Source organism: Dermacentor andersoni, chromosome 2 (genome assembly GCF_023375885.2).
Source record: "Dermacentor andersoni chromosome 2, qqDerAnde1_hic_scaffold, whole genome shotgun sequence".
Lineage (NCBI taxonomy): Eukaryota > Metazoa > Arthropoda > Arachnida > Ixodida > Ixodidae > Dermacentor > Dermacentor andersoni.
In genome coordinates, this window is record NC_092815.1 from 142,850,364 (window position 1) to 142,872,356 (window position 21,993).

Below are 21,993 nucleotides of genomic sequence, written 5' to 3' on the forward strand. Positions count from 1 at the left end.
CAACTTCTTCCTTTCCTTCACCGTAACATCACCCTCCCGGCGGAGTAATTCCGTCCCGGTGCAAGTTATAGAGCCTCACTTAATGGGGTGACATAGGGCTTCAGCCTGGCGACGTGAACAACATCGCTGGTGACGTTGGGAGGCACTGAAGGCTGATCAACTAGGGCGATCTCGTATGTCACGTCGGACAGTTGGCGTAAGATCTGGTACGGACCAGAATAACGGGAAAATAGTTTTTCCGACAAGCCGACGCGACATGAAGGCGTCCAGAGAAGGACAAGGGAACCAGGTGAAAAATAGGAGTCTCGGTGCCGAAGGTCGTAGCGTCGCTTTTGAGAAGCTTGCGAGACTGTGAGGCGATGACGGGCGGCTTCTCGGGCCTGGGCGGCTAAGTCGATAGGATCGCGAGCGTAACTAGTGCTGGGTGATTGTACTGCGGAAGGTAGCAACGTGTCGAAGGGCAAGGTGGGGTCGCGGCCATACAAAAGGTAAAATGGTGAAAATCCGGTAGTGTCGTGACGGGACGAATTGTATGCGAAAGTAATGTATGGTAAAGCGACGTCCCAGTCGCGGTGATCGCCGGAAACGTACATGGCCAGCATTTCAGTTAGCGTAAGGTTGAGTCGCTCGGTGAGGCCGTTCGTTTGAGGGTGGTACGCGGTAGCAATCTGGTGTTCTGTAGAACAGGAGCGGAGCAGATCATCGACGACCTTCGATAGAAAGTAGAAGCCGCGATCCGTCAGCAACTGGCGAGGGGCACCGCGGTGGAGGATGACGTCGTATAGTAAGAAGTCGGCGACATCTGTAGCGCAGCTGGTTGGTAGCGCTCGCGCGATGGCATATCTCGTGGCATAATCGGTTGCTACAGCAATCCATTTGTTTCCTTTAATGGAAATTGGAAACGGGCCAAGGAGGTATAGGCCCACACGGAAGATGGGCTCTGTAGCGACATCAATTGGTTGCAGCAAACCAGCGGGAGGCATAGCAGGCGTCTTCCGGCTCTGACATAGGTGGCAAGAAGCGACATAACGGCGCACAGAGCGATAAATGCCGGGCCAGAAGAAGCGGCGCCGCAGGCGGTCGTATGTACGACTAATGCCCAGATGTCCAGCAGTAGGAGCGTCGTGAAGTTGCTGGAGCACGGTGAGTCGAAGGTGCTTGGGAACGACTAGGACGAGCTCCGGGTCGTCAGGATGAACGCTACGACGGTATAAAGTTCCATCGCGCAATGTGAACATCCGGAGGGACGGGTCATTGGGCGAGGAGCTTAGGCGTTCCATAAGTGTTCGAAGAACAGGATCTTTGCGCTGCTCGTCGCCAATATGGAGGAAGCAGGAGAGGGATAGAACACTGATGTCCTAGTCTGCATCGGTATCGTCCGGTTGATCCACGGGATTGCGGGACAGGCAGTCAGCGTCTTTATGCAGGCGCCCTGACTTATACATAATAGAAGATGTATATTCTTGTAGACACAATGCCCAACGTGCAAGTCGTCCAGTTGGGTCCTTCAAAGAGGTGAGCCAGCAGAGGGTGTGATGATCGGTTACGACGCAGAAGCTTCGACCGAAAAGGTACGGCCGAAATTTCACGACCGCCAATACGAGCTCGAGACATTCTCTCTCAGTAATGGAGTAATTTCGCTCGGGCGTGGAAAGAAGGGGGCTAGCGTAAACGATGACACGGTCTTGGCACCGTTGACGCTGAGCGAGGACAGCGCCGATGCCATGACCACTCGCGTCAGTTCGTACTTCAGTGGGCGCAGAAGGGTCAAAGTGTGACAGAATTGGGGAAGTTGTAAGCCGCTCAATCAGGGTAGAAAAGGCTTTCTCCTGCAGTGGTCCCCAAGAGAAAGAGACGTCTTTCTTAAGAAGGTCAGTGAGAGAGTCAGCGATGTCAGCAAAATTTTTCACAAATCACCGGAAATAGGAGCATAAGCCCAGAAAACTACGGACATCGTTTGTTGAACATGGTACAGGAAAATTTCGCACGGTGTGAACTTTCTGTGGATCAGGTTGGATTCCGGCGGCGTTTGCGAGATGGCCGAGCATGTTAATTTCACGGCGACCGAAATGGCACTTGGAGGAGTTTAGCTGAAGGCCAGCCCTGCGAAACGCGGAGGATACGGTTGTGAGGCGCCGCAGATGACTCTCAAAATTCGGCGAAAACACAATCCCATCGTCGAGGTAACAGAGGCATGTAGAGCACTTCAAGCCGCGCAGGAGAGAGTCCATCATGCGCTGGAATGTAGCTGGCGCATTCCATAATCCAAAGGGCATGACTTTAAATAGGTACAGACAATCCGGTGTGAAGAAGGTGGTTTTCTCGCGGTCCATCTCATCGACGCTAATCTGCCAATAGCCGGAGCGGAGGTCAATTGATGAAAAGTATTGGGATCCGTGAAGGCAGTCAAGAGCGTCATCAATGCGAGACAGGGGATAAACATCCTACTTTGTTATCCTGTTGAGGTGACGGAAGTCAACGCAGAAGCGCCACCAGTTGTCTTTTTTCTTTACTAAGACAACCGGTGATGCCCACAGGCTACTAGAACGTTCAGTGATGTCCTTGTCCATCATCCTGTCTACATTTTTCTGTATGATGGCCCTTTCTGTCACGGAGACATGATATGGCCGCCTGTGGATGGGGCTGGCGTCACCGGTGTTGATGCGATGCGTGACAACAGATGTCTGGCAAAGTGGATGGTAGTCCAAATCAAAGATGTGCCGATAAGATGACAGCAGGTGACGAAGAGCTGCTGTTTGCTCGGAAGGAAGGTCAGGGGCGATCATCTTAGAAACATCGTCCGCAGGCGTCGAGTATGGAGGAGTGGGTGACAAAGGTCCGTTGGTACTGAGGAAGGACTGAGAGGTCAAAGAAGAAACCTCAATTTCTTCCAAAGGAGTGACATGTGCTTTGGCGACACCATGTGGCAGCACATGCGACATAAATTCAAAATTGAGGATTTGCACGCGAGTGCAGTTTTCGCGGATCCGGATTAAGGTGCCCGGCAGGGCAATATTGCGCGACAAAACCACGTCAGTAAGTGGCGACACGACATACTCGCCATCCGGTACGGGAGGACAGGGCGTCAGGAGGACATTTGTAGCCGCCTGTAGAGACAGCCTTGCAAACTCAGCAGGACATAAGCGGTGTGAAGCACAAGTTTCTGCGTCGGCAGGAAGCGGCAGATCCAACTGTACAAGACCTGCGGAGCAGTCAATTTGGGCAGAGTGTTTCGAAAGGAAGTCTAGGCCGAGAATTAGGTCGTGCGGACAGTCTTCAAGGACGATGAATCGAACAACGCTTTAATGGCCCCCAATGGTCACACGTGCTGTGCACATTCCAAGGACAGCTAAAGTACTCCCATCGGCGACTCGCACAGTGCCCGGTATGGCGGGTGTCAGAACCTTTTTCAGCCTTCGGCGTAGAGCAGCGCTCATAACTGTAAGCTGCGCTCCTGTATCACCGAGATCTAATAGGAACGCCATCAACTTCAATGTCCAGTAGGTTTCCACATGTAGGCAGGGTCAAGAGAGGACTTGAAGGCCGGGTCGGAGTTGCAGCTTCACCTCCGGGAGCTGAATGGTTGCAGAAGGGGACGAAGAGCGGTGAACGAGAGGCGAACGGGACCTACGACCTTGAGGAGACGGGGAGCGGCTGGATCCTGGTGGAGCACTGTCGGCGTTGATGTTCCTAGTCGGCGTATAGAGCGAGAAAGTACGATTGTCCGGTACTTGACGGTAGTGACTCGGAGACGACCAGCGAGGAGGCAACGACCAGTGGTTGCGGCAATGACGGGCGATGTGTCCAATACCGGAACAATTAAAGCAGATGGGTTTGTCATCCACTGTGCGCCATTCAGCTGGGTTGCGATGGAGTGGTGGAAAGCTTTGCGTCTGGGAGCGAGCGGCTGGAGAAATCTGGTAGGTGTTTTTATGGCGGACCGAGCAGAGAGATGGAATGCCCAAACTTGCTATTTCCTCCCGTACCACCGCTTGTATAAGGAAGATAGCGGGCACGCTTTCCCGCCAGTCTGGACGAACTGGAGCCGGAGCCATGGCCTCAAGCTCACGGCGAACGATGCGCGTGATATCTTCCGGTCCTGCAGGGTGAACGAACCGCGGCGGGTCTTCAAAACATGTCGCGGCGGTATTGGGCAATCGGTCGAAAGTTTGAGCGACGCGGTGGCCCTTCGCTTGTTCGAAGCGCCAGCACTCCTTTACAATTGCATCCACAGTGGCACAATCCTTACACATCAGGAGATTGAAGGCATCGTCTGCAATACCTTTTTCAGTATGTGGCCAATCTTGTCTGCCTAGGTCATGTTGTTATCAGCCTAGCGACAGAGGGCCAGCACATCCTGTATGTACATGACATAGGATTCTGTGGACGTCTGAGCGTGGCACGCAAGTTTTTTTTGCTGCCAGCTGACGACCGACAGGTCTGCCAAACAGGTCTCGCATTTTTTTCTTTGCAGACATCCCAGCTCGTTAGGTCAGCTTCGTGTGTGTCGTACCATTGCTTCGCAGTTTCTTTTAGATAAAATATCACGTTTGCTAGCATTATTGTTGGATCCCACCTGTTGTTGTCGCACACTCGCTCGTACATCGTAAGCCAGTCCTCGACGTCGGCGTTGTTCGTGCCACAATATGCCCCTGGGTCCCGCAGATGAGTGAGGATGACCGTTGGCACCGGATGCTGAGGCACTGTCGCTTGTGTCGGTTGATTTGCCGTTGTGGCGGCAGGGATTGTACCCCGCACCTCCAACAAAATGCTGCAGGAAGAAAGCAGGCCCACGAGTGTGAAATAATGTATATTTACAACTGAGGTTAATGGCCTTTCAGACAACTGCCAGATTTCGTCTTTCTCTAGTCCAATCCAACTTCGTCCTTTCCTTCACCGTAACAATATATATATATATATATATATATATATATATATATATATATATATATATATATATATATATATATATATATATATATATATATAGCAGTGCGCGAGGTTCGGCGTTCGAGGGAAAAGAGCTGCCTCGCTGGGCGTCCGGCCCATAGGAGCTGTCGCCGCCCGCGTCATTACGCCGCACCCGAATCAACGCGTCGCCGGCTGAGAGGCTACCTCGCCCCGCTCATTCGCTGGGCAGCTGGTCCAGGAGGGCTGGCGCTCCTGAAACGAGGTGATCGAGCGTTCGGGTGAGTGGCCACAGGACTGACTACCTTGCCAGCTGTGGACGTGACCCCGTGACTGCGGCCGTGGGATCCCGAGCGCAAACCCCGCCAGAGGGAAACCGGGCACGCGGAGGCTCCAGTATATCGACCTATGCGCAGGGCCACCTGAGCTCCGCGAGGCCGTCGGACCCTGCTGTCCGACCCTGTTGTCCGACCCTGTTGTCCGACCCTGCTGTCCGACCCGGCTGCCCGACCCGGCTGTCCGACCCGGCCGTCCGGCACGGCTGTCGGACCCTGCTGGCCGACACTGCTGGCCGACACTGCTGTCCGACCCCGCTGGCCGACATCGCTTCCACGAGGTCTCCGACACGGCGACACGCGCTTCCGCCTGAACTGTAGGCTGATTATATTTGGCCGATACATATATATAGCTGCAGGTCGTCTGAGGTATTTTGGGGAACTTTCGTATGTGTGTGCCGTTTTCTGTATGTTACGTGCGTCAGTACAAGTCGGGTGTGTCCTTGTGCTTCTGCGCGCTGCTTCTGCCTCTTTCTGGAGTGATCCTGCACCCAATGACATAACATATTGTAATGAAGCAGACGCACCCCTGCGTATGTGCCGTCTGAAGAGGAAGACGAAGGGCCGTGCCGTGATCGCGAGCGAGCCCCCGTGCTACGGACAGCCCTTGCAGCCAAGCTACGAAAAGTGACTACAGTTCGCTCTGGCCTGGTGCTCGCCACTGCGAGCGCGCAGCGAATTCACCCTTCAGCTGTATGCACGGCTCGTGTCGTCATCAACGACGTTCTGTACATTATCGAGTGTTTCGTGCTATCATCTTGCTCTCACGACCTCATCCTTGGTTGGGATTTCCTGTAACGTCATCATGCTGTCATTGACTGTTCGCGTGCAGAAGTGTCGCTTTTACCACTATGTGAATCACTGCCGACCATCTCTCCTCACTTTGCCGACAAACTCACTGTTTATGCCGACACAACCATACCTCCTGAGTCGTCGGTGGCTGTTGTCTTGTCGTCTGATGCCACATCTGATGTCACTGTGGTGTTCACGCCGTCCGGTGTGTTTGCTCAACGCAAGGGCATTGTTCTTCCGTTTGCCGTGCTTACTTTAACATCTGGGTCAACTGTGATGCTGGTCACCAACTACTACCAGTACCCAATCAGCCTACTGCGTGGAGAGACCGTACGATACTTCCAGGTGGTCGACTACGTCGACAACCTCGATGTTCCTACCGACTCCCTCCGTCATGTTGACGCCATCGCTTCGGTGTCCGGCTCGTCATCTTCAGTGGTTTTTGACAACGCCATCGACCCTGCTCTTTCCCCACCTCATCGCCGCCAACTTCTCGCTCTCCTTCACCAGTTTGTCAACTCCTTCGACTGTAATCAGACGTCACTGGGCCGTGCCACCGGTGTTTCTCACACCATCGAAACCGGTTCCCACTCCCACTTGCGACAGCGCCCGTATCGTGTCTCCACCGGAGAGCGCCGACTCATCACGGAGCAAGTGGACGACATGCTCAAACGTAGAGTCCTCCATCCCTCTCAAAGTCCTTGGTCTTCACCTGTCGTATTGGTGAGAAAAAAAGATGGCTCCATTCGCTTTTGTGTCGACTACAGACGCCTAAACAAGATAACGAGAAAAGACGTTTATCCACTGCCTCGAATCGATGACGCTCTCGATTGCTTACAAGGCGCAGAATACTTCAGTTCCTTGAATCTGCGCTCCGGGTACTGGCAAGTTCCAATGGCCGAGCCTGACCGTCCGAAAACCGCATTCGTTACACCCGATGGCCTCTGCGAGTTTAACGTCATGCCCTTCGGGTTGTGCAACGCGCCTGCTACTTTTGAGCGTATGATCGACACCATCCTTCGCGGTCACAAATGGAAGACCTGTTTATGTTACCTAGACGACATCGTCGTTTTCTCAACCGATTTTCCGACACACCTCGCTCGCCTGCATGACATTCTGACCTGTCTCGCATCTGCCGGCCTACAGCTTAACCTCAAGAAGTGCCGTTTTGCTGCAAGAAAACTAACCATATTGGGTCACGTTATCTCAAACGACGGCGTCCTCCCGGACCCAGACAAGCTCCGCGCCGTTGCCGACTTTCCAACGCCCGCGTCTATCAAAACCCTCAGAAGTTTTATTGGATTATGTTCCTATTTTCGTCGCTTCGTACGCAATTTCGCATCCATCATGGCACCTTTGACAAGTTTACTTTCCGCCAGTAACGGCATAGCAGCGTGGTCACCTGAATGTGATGCAGCGTTTCGGCAGTTACGCCACTTGCTGACCTCACCACCGATTCTTCGCCACTGCGACCCTGATGCTCCCACGAAAGTCCATACTGACGCCAGCGGAGTTGGCCTTGGCGCTGTCATAGCGCAACGGAAAGCTGGCTATGACGAATACGTCATCACTTCTGCGAGCCGTACTATAAAGAAAGCAGAATTAAATTACTCCGTCACAGAAAAGGAGTGCCTAGCGATCATCTGGGCACTAAGCAAGTTTCGCCCATACCTTTACGGCATTTTTTTCGCCGTTGTTACTGACCACCATGCCCTTTGTTGGCTTTCTTTCTTGAAAGACCCGACTGGACGCTTGGGACGTTGGGCGCTTCGCTTGCAAGAGTACGACATCCGCGTCATGTACCGCTCCGGTCGCAAGCACTCCGACGCTGATGCGCTCTCTCGCTCTTCACTGACGCGTGATTTGGCGTCTTTGTCAGCTTCCTCGTCCAACCCGTCACCGTTCACCATCACTGACATGCTCACAGAGCAGCGCAAGGACCCAACCCTCGCAAAGTTACTTGACTACCTTGCCGCTCCGTCTGACGTCCCTTCGACACGAGCACTGCGTCGCCAAGCAACCCACTTTCCCGTGCGGGACAACATTCTATATCGTCGCAACTACATGCCCGACGGACGCAAATGGCTCCTCGCTATACCTCGTCATATGCGCTCTGACGTCTGCACGTCTTTTCACTCTGATCCCCTAAGCGCCCATGCCGGCGTCCTCAAAACTTACACAAGGTTGCGTCAGCGTTATTAGTGGAGATGCATGTACAACTTTGTGCAAAAGTTCATTCAGTCTTGCACTACATGCCAACAAGGCAAGACACCCACCTCGCGTTTCACAGGACCGTTGCAGCCGCTACATTGCCCGTCTCGTCCGTTCGACCGCGTCGGCATCGACATCTACGGCCCGTTTCCATGCAGCGGGCGTGGAAATCGGTGGATTATTGTCGGCGTAGATCACCTTACTCGCTACGCTGAGACTGCAGCTCTTCCAGCAGCGACCGCCCGTGACATTGGTTTTTTCATTCTTCGCAATTTTGTTCTTCGCCACGGTGCTCCCCGAGAATTACTGATTGATAGGGGCCGTGTCTTCCTGTCGGAGGGTATCCAAGCCCTTCTCGCTGAGTGCAGGATAATTCATCGAAAATCGACCGCGTACCATCCCCAGACCAACGGTCTGACCGAGCGCTTCAATCGCACACTTGGCGACATGTTGCGGATGTATATTTCATCCGACCACTCCAACTGGGACACCGTACTTCCCTTTGTTACGTTCGCGTACAACACCGCGACGCAAGCGGCCACCGGCTTTTCCCCTTTTTTCCTTGTGTATGGCCGTGAGCCATCATGCCCTTTGGACACCATACTGCCGTACCAACCTGACGCTACAGAGTATACTCCGCTTTCGCAATAATCGCAATATGTATATTTTTTTCTGTATAAGTCTTCCAGGGCTAATAAAAAAGCGCTACTTGAAATCTTTATTTTACACTTTTGTTTGCTTACTTGTTTTTGACAGTGTTCTTCCTGCGCTTCTGGCATGTGCGAGTCCATTTTATGTGGTTCCTTGTTTGCCAAGTAACGGAGAGGTGTATATCACAGGCGTGCAATTCTCTTTTGCAGGTTTACGCGTCTTTACGGTGAATGGTGGGCATTATTCACATTTCTACTAGTAAAGGTAGCGCCCCCCCCCTCATTTGCATAGAAAAGTTACATTGGGTTGCCCCCCCCCCCCCCCCCCGAAAAGAAATATCCTGGGTACGTGCCTGTTCTAAAATTTAGGTAACTATATAGAAGCACTGTGTCACTAATTTTTCGGCCCCAGTATCCACCAAGGCGCTTGACGCATGTGTTTAATCCCCAGTCGGGCGCTTATAATACAGTTGTCGAAAAAGCTTAAATTCGGAGGCACGCTGTTTTTGTCTGTCCATAAAGTTCACCCTAACAGTGAATATTCATGATCTAACGTTTCCTCTGAGCCGTCCTGCATCGTGTATTGATCATCGCTACCAAGTTCATGCTCCTTTGAGGAAAACAAATCAGTTCTCTAATTCCTTCATTCCACTTTACGGCAAGAAATGGAACGGCAGAAACGCTTCCATTCTTACAATATCAAACTTACTTGCCTGTTTTTATTTTCTTTAGGAGGAAATACTTTACTCAAGAACCATCTTAATACACTGAAATAAACCACCTGAAGAAGCAGCTCTATGTATTAACATTCGCACGTGGTTGTATTGCTTTTTATGTGTGCAAGGTGCTTTTTCTTATGGTTGTGATGCAGTCCTTGCTTTTCGTGTGTCCTAAATATTCTTTGCAGTTTCTAAGGCAACTCTGTGCCATACGTGTTAACACATGTGAATTTATACAATGTCTGCTCCTTTCTGCAACTTCGTATTGTCTTTGAATCTTACGGAAATAAATGTAAATAAATAAACAGATAAATAAATAAATCTGAGCACACCTAAGCACTTTTGATGAGTTGTGAATGCGAAAACATTAATGTCCTATTGAACACCGCTGAGTGGTCCTTCTAGATGTGAACTCTTCGCAGGCAAGGGAGTGCGTCGAGGCGCTTGCCGCGTTTTGATTTGGCCTTACCGAGCTGCAGTTCGAACGCGGGCGAGGGCTTGCGCGGACTGGGAACGCGTGGGCAACGCAGGCTAGAGAGAGCGAGAGCGAGGGTGGCATGGCGGCGCGGCGATGCCCTCTCCCTTGACGCAATACCTGGCGCGCTATTGCTGCAGCAGTTGTTCCCTTTTGCTCCCTCTGCGTTGTCGAAACGTGCACGTGACGCGGCGTCGCAGCTAATGGGACTTTAGCTGTCGTTTAATGGCCACAGACTACAGACCCCGGCCTTTTTCCCCAATGGGCCGTTTTGCGATTTCGCATCAATCAAGAAATAAGGGCAATTCACAGACGCTGCACATCGAAGAGTAGTCAGGAGTGCCATCTGCGCTCTAACCTTGGAGGCGGAGGCAGGCCAGGGGTCTCGCTCGAGGCCTTCTGTCCAGTCAATTCCTTCTTTTCACTGCTCTCCTTGGTCGGTGGCTCCTGTGGGACATTCATGGCGGTCTAAGGCTCCTGAAATGGCGAGAAAACGAATTTACTCAAGTCCCAATATATGAATTTTGCTGTTTTCTAGCAAGGAATATAGCTTTTCTATATATTTAGCATAGTTATAAAACGTAGTGGCTAACTGACTCACGTATGTCGTTATGCAACGAAACTGCTTCTTGGCCTCTCTTTTTTTCCGCCTATCGTCGTCGGTTTGGTTCTTTAATGGTTTATCAGAGGCTTTACTTTGTGATTCGGCTGTGGTAATTTCAGGAAGAAACAGAAAATTCACACTTTCAGTGGAAGCGTGCATTCCGTTAACATGCAACTTGCATCAGTTTTTGAGAGAAAACGCTACCTTATGGCCAACTCCGATTCAACGTATTCAAATATGCGTAAAGCGCAGAAATGCTCTTATTCGACAATTGCTGAACCGACTTTATTGCAATTTGTTGCATTCAAAAGATAGATCAGATTTACATTGACTTTAGCAAGAGGAATTGCAGTTTCAGTCGCAAAGCATTTTTTAAATTTATTTTAGAAGTCACCGCAAATCACTGTGTAAAATCGAAATAATATTGTATGGCTGTACGTGCCAGAACCACGACATGATTATGAGGCACGTCGTGGCAGGGGACACCGGACAAAATTTGACTACCAGGGTTTCTTTTTTGACGTCGGTCTAAATCTAAGCAAACGAGCGTTTTATGGCATTGCTGTGCTACGAAAATGTGGCTATGGCAGCTGGGATCAAACCCGCGACCTCGAGCTTAGTCGCCTCACCGCCATAACCGCTCAGCCCCCGCGCGTGGCAGCTAATCGGTGGATTTAACATAATACAAGCACAAAGTGGAGTTTTGTTAACTGCGCCTGCTAGAGCATGTAAAGCGGTCAATTTCTGTATTAAATTTACAGATAACGTGATTTTTTTTTTGCGACGCTTACAAGGATTCAGCAAAAGCTCTACTTATAAATTAATGCTATGTTTCGGAGAGGAGAATAATACGTCAATTTCAAAGCGATAGCCTCAAGGGCCCCGTCACTCAGAAAGCACGGAGTCGCCGGCGTTGGCCGTGCGCTCTCCGTGAGCGGAAATTTTCCGCCAGTCACAGTGCGGCTCGCGCCCCGTGCTCCGCTCGGTTCCTTGCAGCACTACCAGATGGCGTTCGCCTCCGCGCATTGGCGGCAGCGGCAGCGCTGACCGTGCGAGTGAAGAAAAAAGAACCAGAAAGCTCGTCTTCGTGCTCAGCTTTCGGTGTAAGCGTTTCCCAGTACCGATTACGGTTGCATAAGCTACAGTTGCCAGGAAGCGTGAGTAGCAGTTAGGGACCCTTTAGTGCTATTGTGTTCCATTCCTAAAGACGAAGATTAAGCGCCTCCCAATTTTTCTTCACTTTAGATGTGTCATAGTTCCAACATACAGAATCGTGATAGCGTCTTTTATTGCTGAGCTACAAAGTTGTCGACTTCACCCTTGACGTTTTCTTAAATTTCGCAATTTTTGAATTTTGTTGTAAAAAAAATTATCGCCGCATTAAGAAAAAAAATGTGGTAAATAAAGAGCGCAAATACAGACGTGGCACAATACAAAAGGGTAGTAACGGGACAAGCACTGTGTCTCGCCTGTTTTTAATGCAAAAGCATTACACGCTCTACTACGCGAAAATCTCCCGTCGTCGGCGGCGTGTCCGAGCGACGGTAACAAAAGTATCCCACTGCGCAAAAGTAAAAAAAACACGTAAAAAGTGCTCGGATAGACGTCGAATTTGTCAGCGAGGTTCCTGTATAGAAAGTAAATTGATGGCTCGGAAAAAAAAAAGATTGTTACGTTGCGGTCTGCGTGGCAGTTGAACTTGGGCCTGCGGGACGAGCACGCTTCCCAGCCGCCGCGGTAACTCCACGGTTGCGGCTTACTAAAGTTCTGCCTAGTGCTTGCGTGATTCCGCACGTCACGTAGCTCCATCTGGCTGACTAGAGGTGTGGCCTAGTGCACGCGTAGTCCGGCACGTGACGGCGGAGCCTATGGGGAGGTGGCCCCACGTCACGAGTGTGTAAAATTTGCGCGCTACTTCCCGTACGTCACTTCCTCAATTCAAAAGATTTCACCAAATCTACTGTAATACTTTCGCATTGCCACACGTAAGCAGTCATAAGTGACCTTCGGAATTTTTTTCCGCACTCTTTAATTACGCCAAATATCCATTAACTAGGCCCTCGGAATGTCCTTGTGAACAAGTGATGGCAATAGTTGGTAGATTTTAATACTAATGTTAATGCCATGAGCCACATTTAAATTGGTGCAATGGATACAGAGAAAAACGGTTTCTGCGTTCCCGTATATTTAGACAGGAGCACGTGAGGTAAACAAGTGCAGGCGGTGATGAGAAAATCTGCTGGGACGTTGTGCAGCACGGATGGATCAGTAATCCCTTTATTGCTGTACGACGCAGAGAGATCTAGTTATAAATAACCGTTCCCTCAAAACGAGGGTAGCGATATCTTGCTGGAAAGGCTGCCAGAACGACACGAAGAAGCCGAAGTGAACGCACAGAACGGGAGTAGCAGAACCACGCTCTATCTGGCTGCCATTTTGCAGCAATTATGTCAGACGACTTTCGCTAGCAACAGTCACGCTGCCGTTGTTTTCATTTTCTAAGAAATGTCCCAAACGGCGCAAGAAATACAGTTACAGGGGACGTGCTCGAGGTTAGACAAAGAAATCCTTGCCTCGGAAAAGCGCCGAGCTCCTGCTGGATCCTGGACGGGTTGCTGTTCTTGTTGTGGCCTGAAATCATGGCTCATACCCTCTATTAGTTTGGGCAAGCTGGAGGTGATGAAAATAAAAAGCAATTCCTGCTGAACCAAGCTCATGATGACTGTCGACTTTTAATGCAATCGCATTAAGAGCAATCGAGCAACCTAGTGGCACACCGCATTGCCTCGGCCGAAACACATGTACGAAGCGTGTACGGCCGCCGGCCTTTTCTATAGAAGTTCCTTATGGACACGCTGCGCCATCTTGCAATGGCATGCGGAGTCCGCGAGTGGCACGTGTCTGCATATTGACGCTATTCGCGGAACAGTATGTTCTAGAGAAACAAGATGACGCTTTCGGCGATTCACCACACGTCGCCTCGGCGACAGTGCACGAATACGAAACCGTTAGCGCTTCCATCTTGCTTGTGCGCGAGCAGCGGTTGGAAATGCAACTGAGTCTGACGCACTGTGCCCCAATCATGCCGGGTCCAATCATGTGGATTGAAGACGTGTGCAGTAGTTGGCTGCAAAAATAGTGACTGGCATATTAGAGAATGCAATGAATCTGTGTAGCCAAGTTCACGGACAGTTTCTGCGATGTTCCGTACGCGTTACCGGCAGTTCGAGATGTACGACTTTCTTCGAGGCTACAGAAATTTCCTCATCCGCTAGCGTTGTATCGCTAACCGTCAAAAAAATAAAAGTGCTTCAGCCCCGGAACGTCGGCAAGAGTGAGTGCAGATCGTTAAACAACAACAATAGAAGCAGCGCTGCTTCCGGTCATTGCATGTTTCGCGCGCAGTATCTCCACACATCTACAAAACTGGCACAGAATCTTACACTCACTCTATCACCAACGTGTCAATAAGTGAATGAGCGCACACTTGAATATATGTACACCATGTACGCACAATAAACAACGGATTACACGAACGGCCGAAGCTGAATGTTTCGTGACGCTCCACTAGGGTAAGTGAGGTACAAGTGATAATACATCTTTGCTACAAGATATTCCTATTTTCAAAACAGCTACGTTTCAAGCCTTGGGCGCAGCAAGAACAAATCTATCGGAATTGGGCACACCCGCGAGTGATTAGGCAGAAATACCCAGATAGTGAACTCACCAATGAACTTTACTGAGTCAGAAACGTTCCAAGCCGCTGACTCAAAATATTTACCAAATAAAAAACGAAGAGCAAAACGCTCTAATCCTGATTCGATTCATAAACGAAGAGTCTGGATAGCCTGGCATACATAATTAGCCTCGCTTTTAAAACAAGCACCATATTAGCGGCTCGCGCCCTTTGGACACAGCCTAATCAGCTTCTGAAGCGCTTTTGCATGTTCTCTGAAGCTATGGCCAAAGCTGCGTATCGTCGACCCAGTCACCGTCTATGATATAAATCTCCCGAAACAGAGTTTTGCTAAGCCGCATCGGCGTCGTACACACCCGTTGTAAACGCGGGGGCACCGGAGGCAGTTGAGGCAAACAATGGACGCGTCACCACGGGATCAAACATGGCAGCGGCAGTTGGATCGCTGCCAAAGGAGTCCATATATTAAGACTATATTGACTGAATATATAGGACGCAGGTTCGATTCCACCAGCACCCGATAACCTTTAATCCTTGCGCCATAAAACCCCACATATCATCATCATCATCACCGATAACCTTTAATGTATTTCTCTTTGTGCGTTAAAGGATGGCACATAACCAATGGTACATACCCAGTAGCCAAGTTGAGGTGAAAGAGACTCAGTGAAGAGTGGCACATAGCCACTGTCATATACTCATTGACGGAAGTTGGTCCAACGGCTGGTTTCGAACGTGGTTCCCTCAGCACAGCGGACCGACGCTCTACCCTTTAGACCATAGACTAACCAGTGACCCATGCTTGCGGGAAAACGGTTAGAACAACGACACAAACAAAATCACAAAGTATATGAAGTATCCCAAAAATGGTAAGCACATTTTAAATGGGAAAGCCAAACAACGATCACGATGCGGAATTTTTCACAACTTAGGGACAACATAATTTTTATGGGACATGCGATATAATCTCGAATAAAGGCCTGCACCTGCATTTGGGCCGCACTTGCAACTTGGCAGCCGATAATTTGGAAAAACGAATCCCAACTGAGAAGTATTCGCGTTTGGGGCGCTGGTGCCACTCGCGCCCATCGACAAATTTTCGCGCGAATCGTACTTTCCAATGCTACTAGATGGCGAGAGCTGCACTTTGACCTCTGAAGTCCGGGGCACGGCCAGGTCGACAACAAGCCGTGTTCACCAAGAAAGGGTGAGGCAAAAGCATACTAAGCTGACCCAATTCAAAGGTCAGTGACTGTGTATAATTATGCGCGTAACAGTCTGTAACTATAGCCTCACACCGATATCTTGTAACTTCTTCGATGTCATCTTACCTGCGCTTGTCAAGTGTGCAACAATTTTGCTATTTTTACACACAGAGCAGTGACACACTGGCCCAACGTTTGTTTATGTATATATTGGTGAACTTCGTTATCCGTTATTATTGGCGTTTGCACAGAACAGCCTAGAAAACAACACTGAATATGACAAAGTTCCACTTCATGTAGTCAACAGACTGGTTGACAAATTACATTGCGATATAATCAGGCATGCTTACATCATTTCGTGCCCAGCAATTTACCTGGACACGAAATTGTGTCTTTGGGTCCTCTCATAGAAGCTAACAGTGGTTGTTACTGTCTGCTATGTTATAATTTTTGTAATTGAGTTGATCAAAGCATCGTTCAATCTTAGTGTTTAATAATGTTTTACCAAGTATGTGATCCCTTTATTTGCTTTTGTTTGGCATAATATTTTCGCCCCATTGCAAAAATAAAATATTCGGCTTCCTGGTGTTCTGTGTGCTGTATGTATTCTTTTTATTTGTCTACATGGTGTTCTATTGCTTAAGTGTGCACTGCAACCTTATTTCTCTGTTACGTTGAGTTATTGTGTAATTAAAGATAAGCATGGTATTCAAACGATATTATGACAAGCTCCCCCACTTGCTACCTGAGAAAGAGTTCATTCAACGTACATGTGCTCACTGCAAGGCTGAAATATATGGACTGTAAAGGCAGAAGAGTTAAAGTAAACAGACAAAGACTATGATGACTCAATTGACTTGAATACGGTGAAACGAGTTACACACAAGAGGTTTACCGAGCGAAGAAAGAGCAGGCAAGATTGTCACATGGACAACACTTCTTTATGTGCATGTGTCTCTCAGCAGTGAACATGTTTGTTGGCAGCTGAGTCTTTACCTGACCGACAAATGCGTCCTCCTAGCACGACTTTAGCAGAAAGTGTTTTTATACAACGACAGACATCGTGTATGCAGCCTGAGGCGGCTTTCCCTATCACGACTTCGCACTGCACACATTGCAGAAGTATGCCACTGACTGACTGTAGCCTAAGTGCGCTGACGTTGGATTGTAAACTTCTCGAAACTTGCCCGAAGCGCGGAACACATGCTTTGCAGGAAACGACCGAAGCGGGACAAGCATTCAGAGGAAAATGTGACCAGAGATCTGAGCAGCCATGGAGACCTCCATGTGAGCAGCTAGCAGCTACCAGGCGAGCGAGCGCCGAATAAATACTACCGGTAACCGAACCTCTCGGCAAATCTCGATTTTGCTGCGTGATGTAGACGCAACAGATCATGTGTTGCGCCAACACTCTCGCTTCACGGAGCGTTCGCGTGCCAAGGCTGGCTACGTGACCTAAGGATCCCTCCTGTCTTTTTCCTTCCTCCGTGGTCAGCACACTTCGTCCCGCGCCAATACGTCAAATGCGTCAGAAGCGTCGGTCGCGAACAGGGTGACGCGTCGCGACGCGCAAAGATTTTTCTGACTACCGAGGTTAGAAAGTCGGCGATGCGTGGCGACGTAACGCCGGCGTGCACCAATCAAAGGCTAGACGCGTCACCGGCGTCCAACAATCAGAGGCTGCGAGGCCTCCGGTTCCTATACCTATCTATGATTGCCACCGATGCGAAGACACGGATACCAACGATCGTCCAAGTTCTTTGGCTTCATGACACGTGCGACAATGTTCCCGAAAGACAGTCTTGTGAAGCTAGGCCGACAACTACACGACCGACGACAGTGGGCTTTGGAAGTGCGACGTGGACCCGGACCAAGTTCGAACGACTCCGACAAATCCATGCTGCCCACTGAGTTCAGCCGGTCTCAATGCGTTTTTCTGTTAACACATCGAATGGAATCAAGATCGCCTCAACGTCTGTGCTTGGTGTGTGTATATATTGTTGCGCTAGAAACGAATGGAAACAAGCTTCCGAACTCCGAATTGTGGATAATCACCACTTGCCTGTTGTGTGCATTACGCGTAGGCCTAGAGCGCCCTTCGAGTTCGTAACTGGCGAGTGAACGAAGCCAGCTGAAAAACTCTATTGAAGGAAATGAATTTTAAGTTCCGTTTGATGCTGCGTCGTTTTAAAATATGGCAGTCTTGGCTTCGTGTGGTATGTGATGTGGTGAATGAACCGTGTAGAATTTGGGGTGGGGATGCGCGGCGTGTTTCGTGTGTGAAATATGTGGTCTCAGATGACTGAAGTTTACCGGCCGAGCTATGCGCTGCTTCCAGCGGCAAAGACAACTTTCATGAGCGAAAAACACTAGTAGCGCAACGATGGGAAGTACATCATCAGCCGTGCTTTCCGTTTCAGCTGACAGTGCGCTCTTCTATTCGGCATGGGAATTCAGATTAATAGAAGTTCTCGACACTTCTTTACTAACTTCTTTCAAGTGCAGGCGTCCTATCGTCTAGATAGGGATAAATCACTCGTGCAGCACTAAAGAACGCTGACGCACTGAAGTAAACATGACACAGCGTTATCATGTTTGAGTCTGTGTGTCCTTATGCTAGAGCATTTCAAAGGGATCTGTTTGCAGTATGTGCAGCTGGTGCAACGTATATTAGGACCTGCATCATACAAGACATATGCATGCAGCCCCGTATACCAGGATTGATGTCTGCCTGAGAAGCAGCACGTACTGAGTCAATGAAGCTGCAATTGGTTCTTGATCTCTTTTTTTTTTCTTATGGAAAGAGCAAATGGTGTAAGTGCGCTGTGGGGAAGGTGAAAAGGTTTCATGAGTGCTTTGCGCAGTCGATATGTTTCACGGCCCAAATCTATATATATATATAATTATATTTAATCATATATATATATATATATATATATGTACTGCAAATGAGCGGCCGATATGCATATGTATAAGTGCTTAAATAGTACGACTTTGCAAAGGGCAAAGAAAAACACCTACTTAACCCTCCGATTATCAAGTTTGTAGTGTCCCACGCTATGTCCTTTCACCAATGTCGAGAAAGATAGAATTAACCTGGTGAAACCAGTTGCAATAGTAAATTCCCTTTAAACTTTTCTAGCAGTACACTCAATGCAATTGAATGTGAAGGCCTCCCGATGCGGTGTTGATGCTTCAACACCGCATGGTCAACAAGCTTGAAAATTGAATTAGGCGCTCCGTGGCCAATATTTGACAGAAACAAGAATCGGGAGGAGACAAGCAACGAATTACGTAAATTTTAGCTGTTCTAGGTGGGTTTTCTTGCGAGTGCTACACATGTTTAAATTCTTCTCCTCGCTGCTTTCGTTGCTATTTAGTGTTACTTGTTCCTCTGGGCATAAACTTCGCCCAATGAAGAGTTAAATTTCAAAGTCTCAGTTTTCACCCAACATTCTTCATGATCACAACTACGTGGCAATATTTCAAATACGGATTTTTCCGTGATACTTTGAGCGCCCAATTCTTACATAGTTGGCGGTGCAATTAGCTACCAAAAATGAAATCGTTCGACACCTTTTGATATGATATGGTGTGGTAGTCCAGGTGTTTGCAAAGGGATCTTGTAGACAGGCGACGACGTGAGCGCCAGCGTTGATGTCGATATTTAGTGCACTATTGTTACTAGAAAGGTAAACTCTTGCGGCAAGCGTACATTCAATAAAGAAACTAATTTTACAACGAAGCTGTATATGGCTAGCCAATTCATCCGTCGGTCCGTCCATATTTCAGTCTCCTGTATGCAGAAAACTCCTCCGGCCCAACCTCAATCGCATGGGCGAAAAATAGAAAGAGAGGCGCACCATTAACGGACACGACCATAAATAAATAAAATACAGGGAGCTTATAAGATAAATGCTTAATCTCACCTCCTCCTGCTCCGATTAACTTTATTTGCTTGGCGATAATGCAATAACTGGAACGCCAGAGAACTCACTGTGGGACAATCTTTATTTTCCGAGGATCTTCACTGGTTAAGCACGGCTTGCTATGCATCAGTCCCCGTCGACAGTGCTACCCTTCCTGAAATCGGTGTTGGCGTAGAGTCGGCCATCTCGCTTGTGGATGCCGCTGAAAACGTTAAGCATGGTTTTCTTGAATTTTATCTTGTGTCCTTTTTTCTTCAAATCGCTCACGTATCTCTGAAAAAGAAAAGAGAAGAAATAGCTATAAACTAAACGTCTTGTAGCTTAGATCACGAGCCCAATAATGTAACTGCAGAATGAAAGAAAATTAAGCGCGTAATTTACTTGCAGACTTGTCTGATCAAAGCTCTTTAAACACTCAGGTGCCGATTTTTTTAATCGCTGCCTTACTCACCATAGAAAAGTTCCAGGGTGCTTTTTCAAAAACATAATGTTGAAAGATAATGCTATACAGATCAGACTTTTCTGCTAGTTGGTTACACAGTGATGGGGTAAACAGAGATTCGACCCTACCCATCATGACGACTATCGCGTTAATGTGATTAGCATTCTCGCAATGTAGCGTCAAAAACTATTCATGAAGACACCTTTATTTAGATTCTATAGGGGTGATTTTCAGATTTCCATTGGTTCAGCTACGTGCGGGGTCGGCCCAATTTGCTATGACACATGCTCGCCAGGGTCGGTTCTAATCATGACAACCCGACGACGACACTGTGACGTCAATGGAACGACGAATGTGCTATGACGACGACGGAATGACGCCAACGGGATGACGATACTGAAATGATGAGGACGGTATAACGACGACAGCGTCCCAACGATGGCAGGAGGACAATGGGGTGGTGACGAGCGTGTGACGACTGTGGCTAGATGACGTCGGCGTGACGAAGACGGTATGAAGGGAATAGGATGACGAAGCTGGAATGACGACGAGGGAACATCCACGACGGCATTGCGACGACGGCACGATGACGATTGCATGACGGCGACGCAGTTGCTGTCCTGCGGGAAGTGGTACATTGGACAAACAGGACGGTGTTTGAACAATCCTTTAGTGGAACAAAGAGCTTCTTTCAAAGGGCCGCAATCGTCTAATCGGTGCCTGCGTTGCAAGGAATGTAAGTGCAAACCGTTGCTAAAAGAAACCAGATGCTGTCAAGACTCAAAGATAGGATAGCGAGGGAGATTGCCGAAGCATTCTTTATTCGTAAGTCCGGTGACATGTGCGTTTTCGAGGCCAACCGGCGAGTCTGCGCGAACTAGAAATTGATTATTTACCCACTAATATTTAAGCTGCTACAAAATTAATCTACAGAAAACTAAAGTAATGTTTAACAGTCTCGGAAGAGAACAGCAGTTTACGATAGGTAGCGAGGCACTGGAAGTGGTAAGGGAATACATCTACTTAGGGCAGGTAGTGACCACGGATCCGGATCATGAGACTGAAATAACCAGAAGAATAAGAATGGGCTGGGGTGCGTTTGGCAGGCATTCTCAAATCATGAACAGCAGGTTGCCACTATCCCTCAAGAGGAAAGTGTATAACAGCTGTGTCTTACCAGTACTCACCTACGGGGCAGAAACCTGGAGGCTTACGAAAAGGGTTCTGCTGAAATTGAGGACGACGCAACGAGCCATGGAAAGAAGAATGATAGGTGTAACGTTAAGGGATAAGAAATGAGCAGATTGGGTGAGGGAACAAACGCGAGTAAATGGCATCTTAGTTGAAATCAAGAAAAAGAAATGGGCATGGGCCGGACATGTAATGAGGAGGAAAGATAACCGATGGTCATTAAGGGTTACGGACTGGATTCCAAGGGAAGGGAAGCGTAGTAGGGGGCGGCAGAAAGTTAGGAGGGCGGATGACATTAAGACGTTTGCAGGGACAACATGGCCACAATTAGTACATGACCGGGGTAGTTGGAGAAGTATGGGAGAGGCCTTTGCCCTGCAGTGGGCGTAACTAGGCTGATGATGATGATGATGACGTGTTTATGCCAGGGTATATAACTTGCTTGTTTTTCAATGTAAATCATTGTTGCCAGTCTGCACTCGTCCTTGTTTTCTATCTCACCCCTGGGCGTTTGCGCCTTTCTTACTTGAGTAGTCATACCGATTCTTAAATCAGGCCCTCCGTGCGAAGTGTTTAAATTCAGGCCAATATATCGTACTTGTGTTGTACGCGAAATTCTAAAACATATATATCAGTATTATACAGCATATGAATCAGTATTCACTGCTCACGCCTCGATGGCAAGGCTTTCGCGAAGGCTTGAGTAACCGGATTTGAGCATGATATATCGTGTGCATTAGGCAATAAAAATTTGGTGGTTTGCGAATTCTAAGATTTCAAGAAGACATTGCATATGGTAACGCTAGCCTTACTTCTGGGAAAACGTACCGCATAT

At 48.8% G+C, this 21,993-nt stretch overlaps 2 protein-coding genes across 2 annotated transcripts in view; both read right to left on the bottom strand.

Moving 5' to 3' along the window:
* The window catches only part of LOC126540967 (scoloptoxin SSD14-like), a 142,974-nt gene extending 137,462 nt beyond the window's left edge, over positions 1-5,512 (bottom strand). Inside the window, exon 1 of the mRNA XM_072286171.1 lies at positions 5,331-5,512. Coding sequence (XP_072142272.1) covers positions 5,331-5,512 — 182 coding nt within the window. The remainder of the gene's footprint in view (positions 1-5,330) is intronic.
* A 14,092-nt stretch (positions 5,513-19,604) lies between these two features.
* The window catches only part of LOC129387515 (scoloptoxin SSD14-like), a 95,021-nt gene continuing 92,632 nt past the window's right edge, over positions 19,605-21,993 (bottom strand). Inside the window, exon 12 of the mRNA XM_055076486.1 lies at positions 19,605-19,798. Within this exon, the coding sequence (XP_054932461.1) occupies positions 19,652-19,798 (147 nt within the window). The 3' untranslated portion in view covers positions 19,605-19,651. The remainder of the gene's footprint in view (positions 19,799-21,993) is intronic.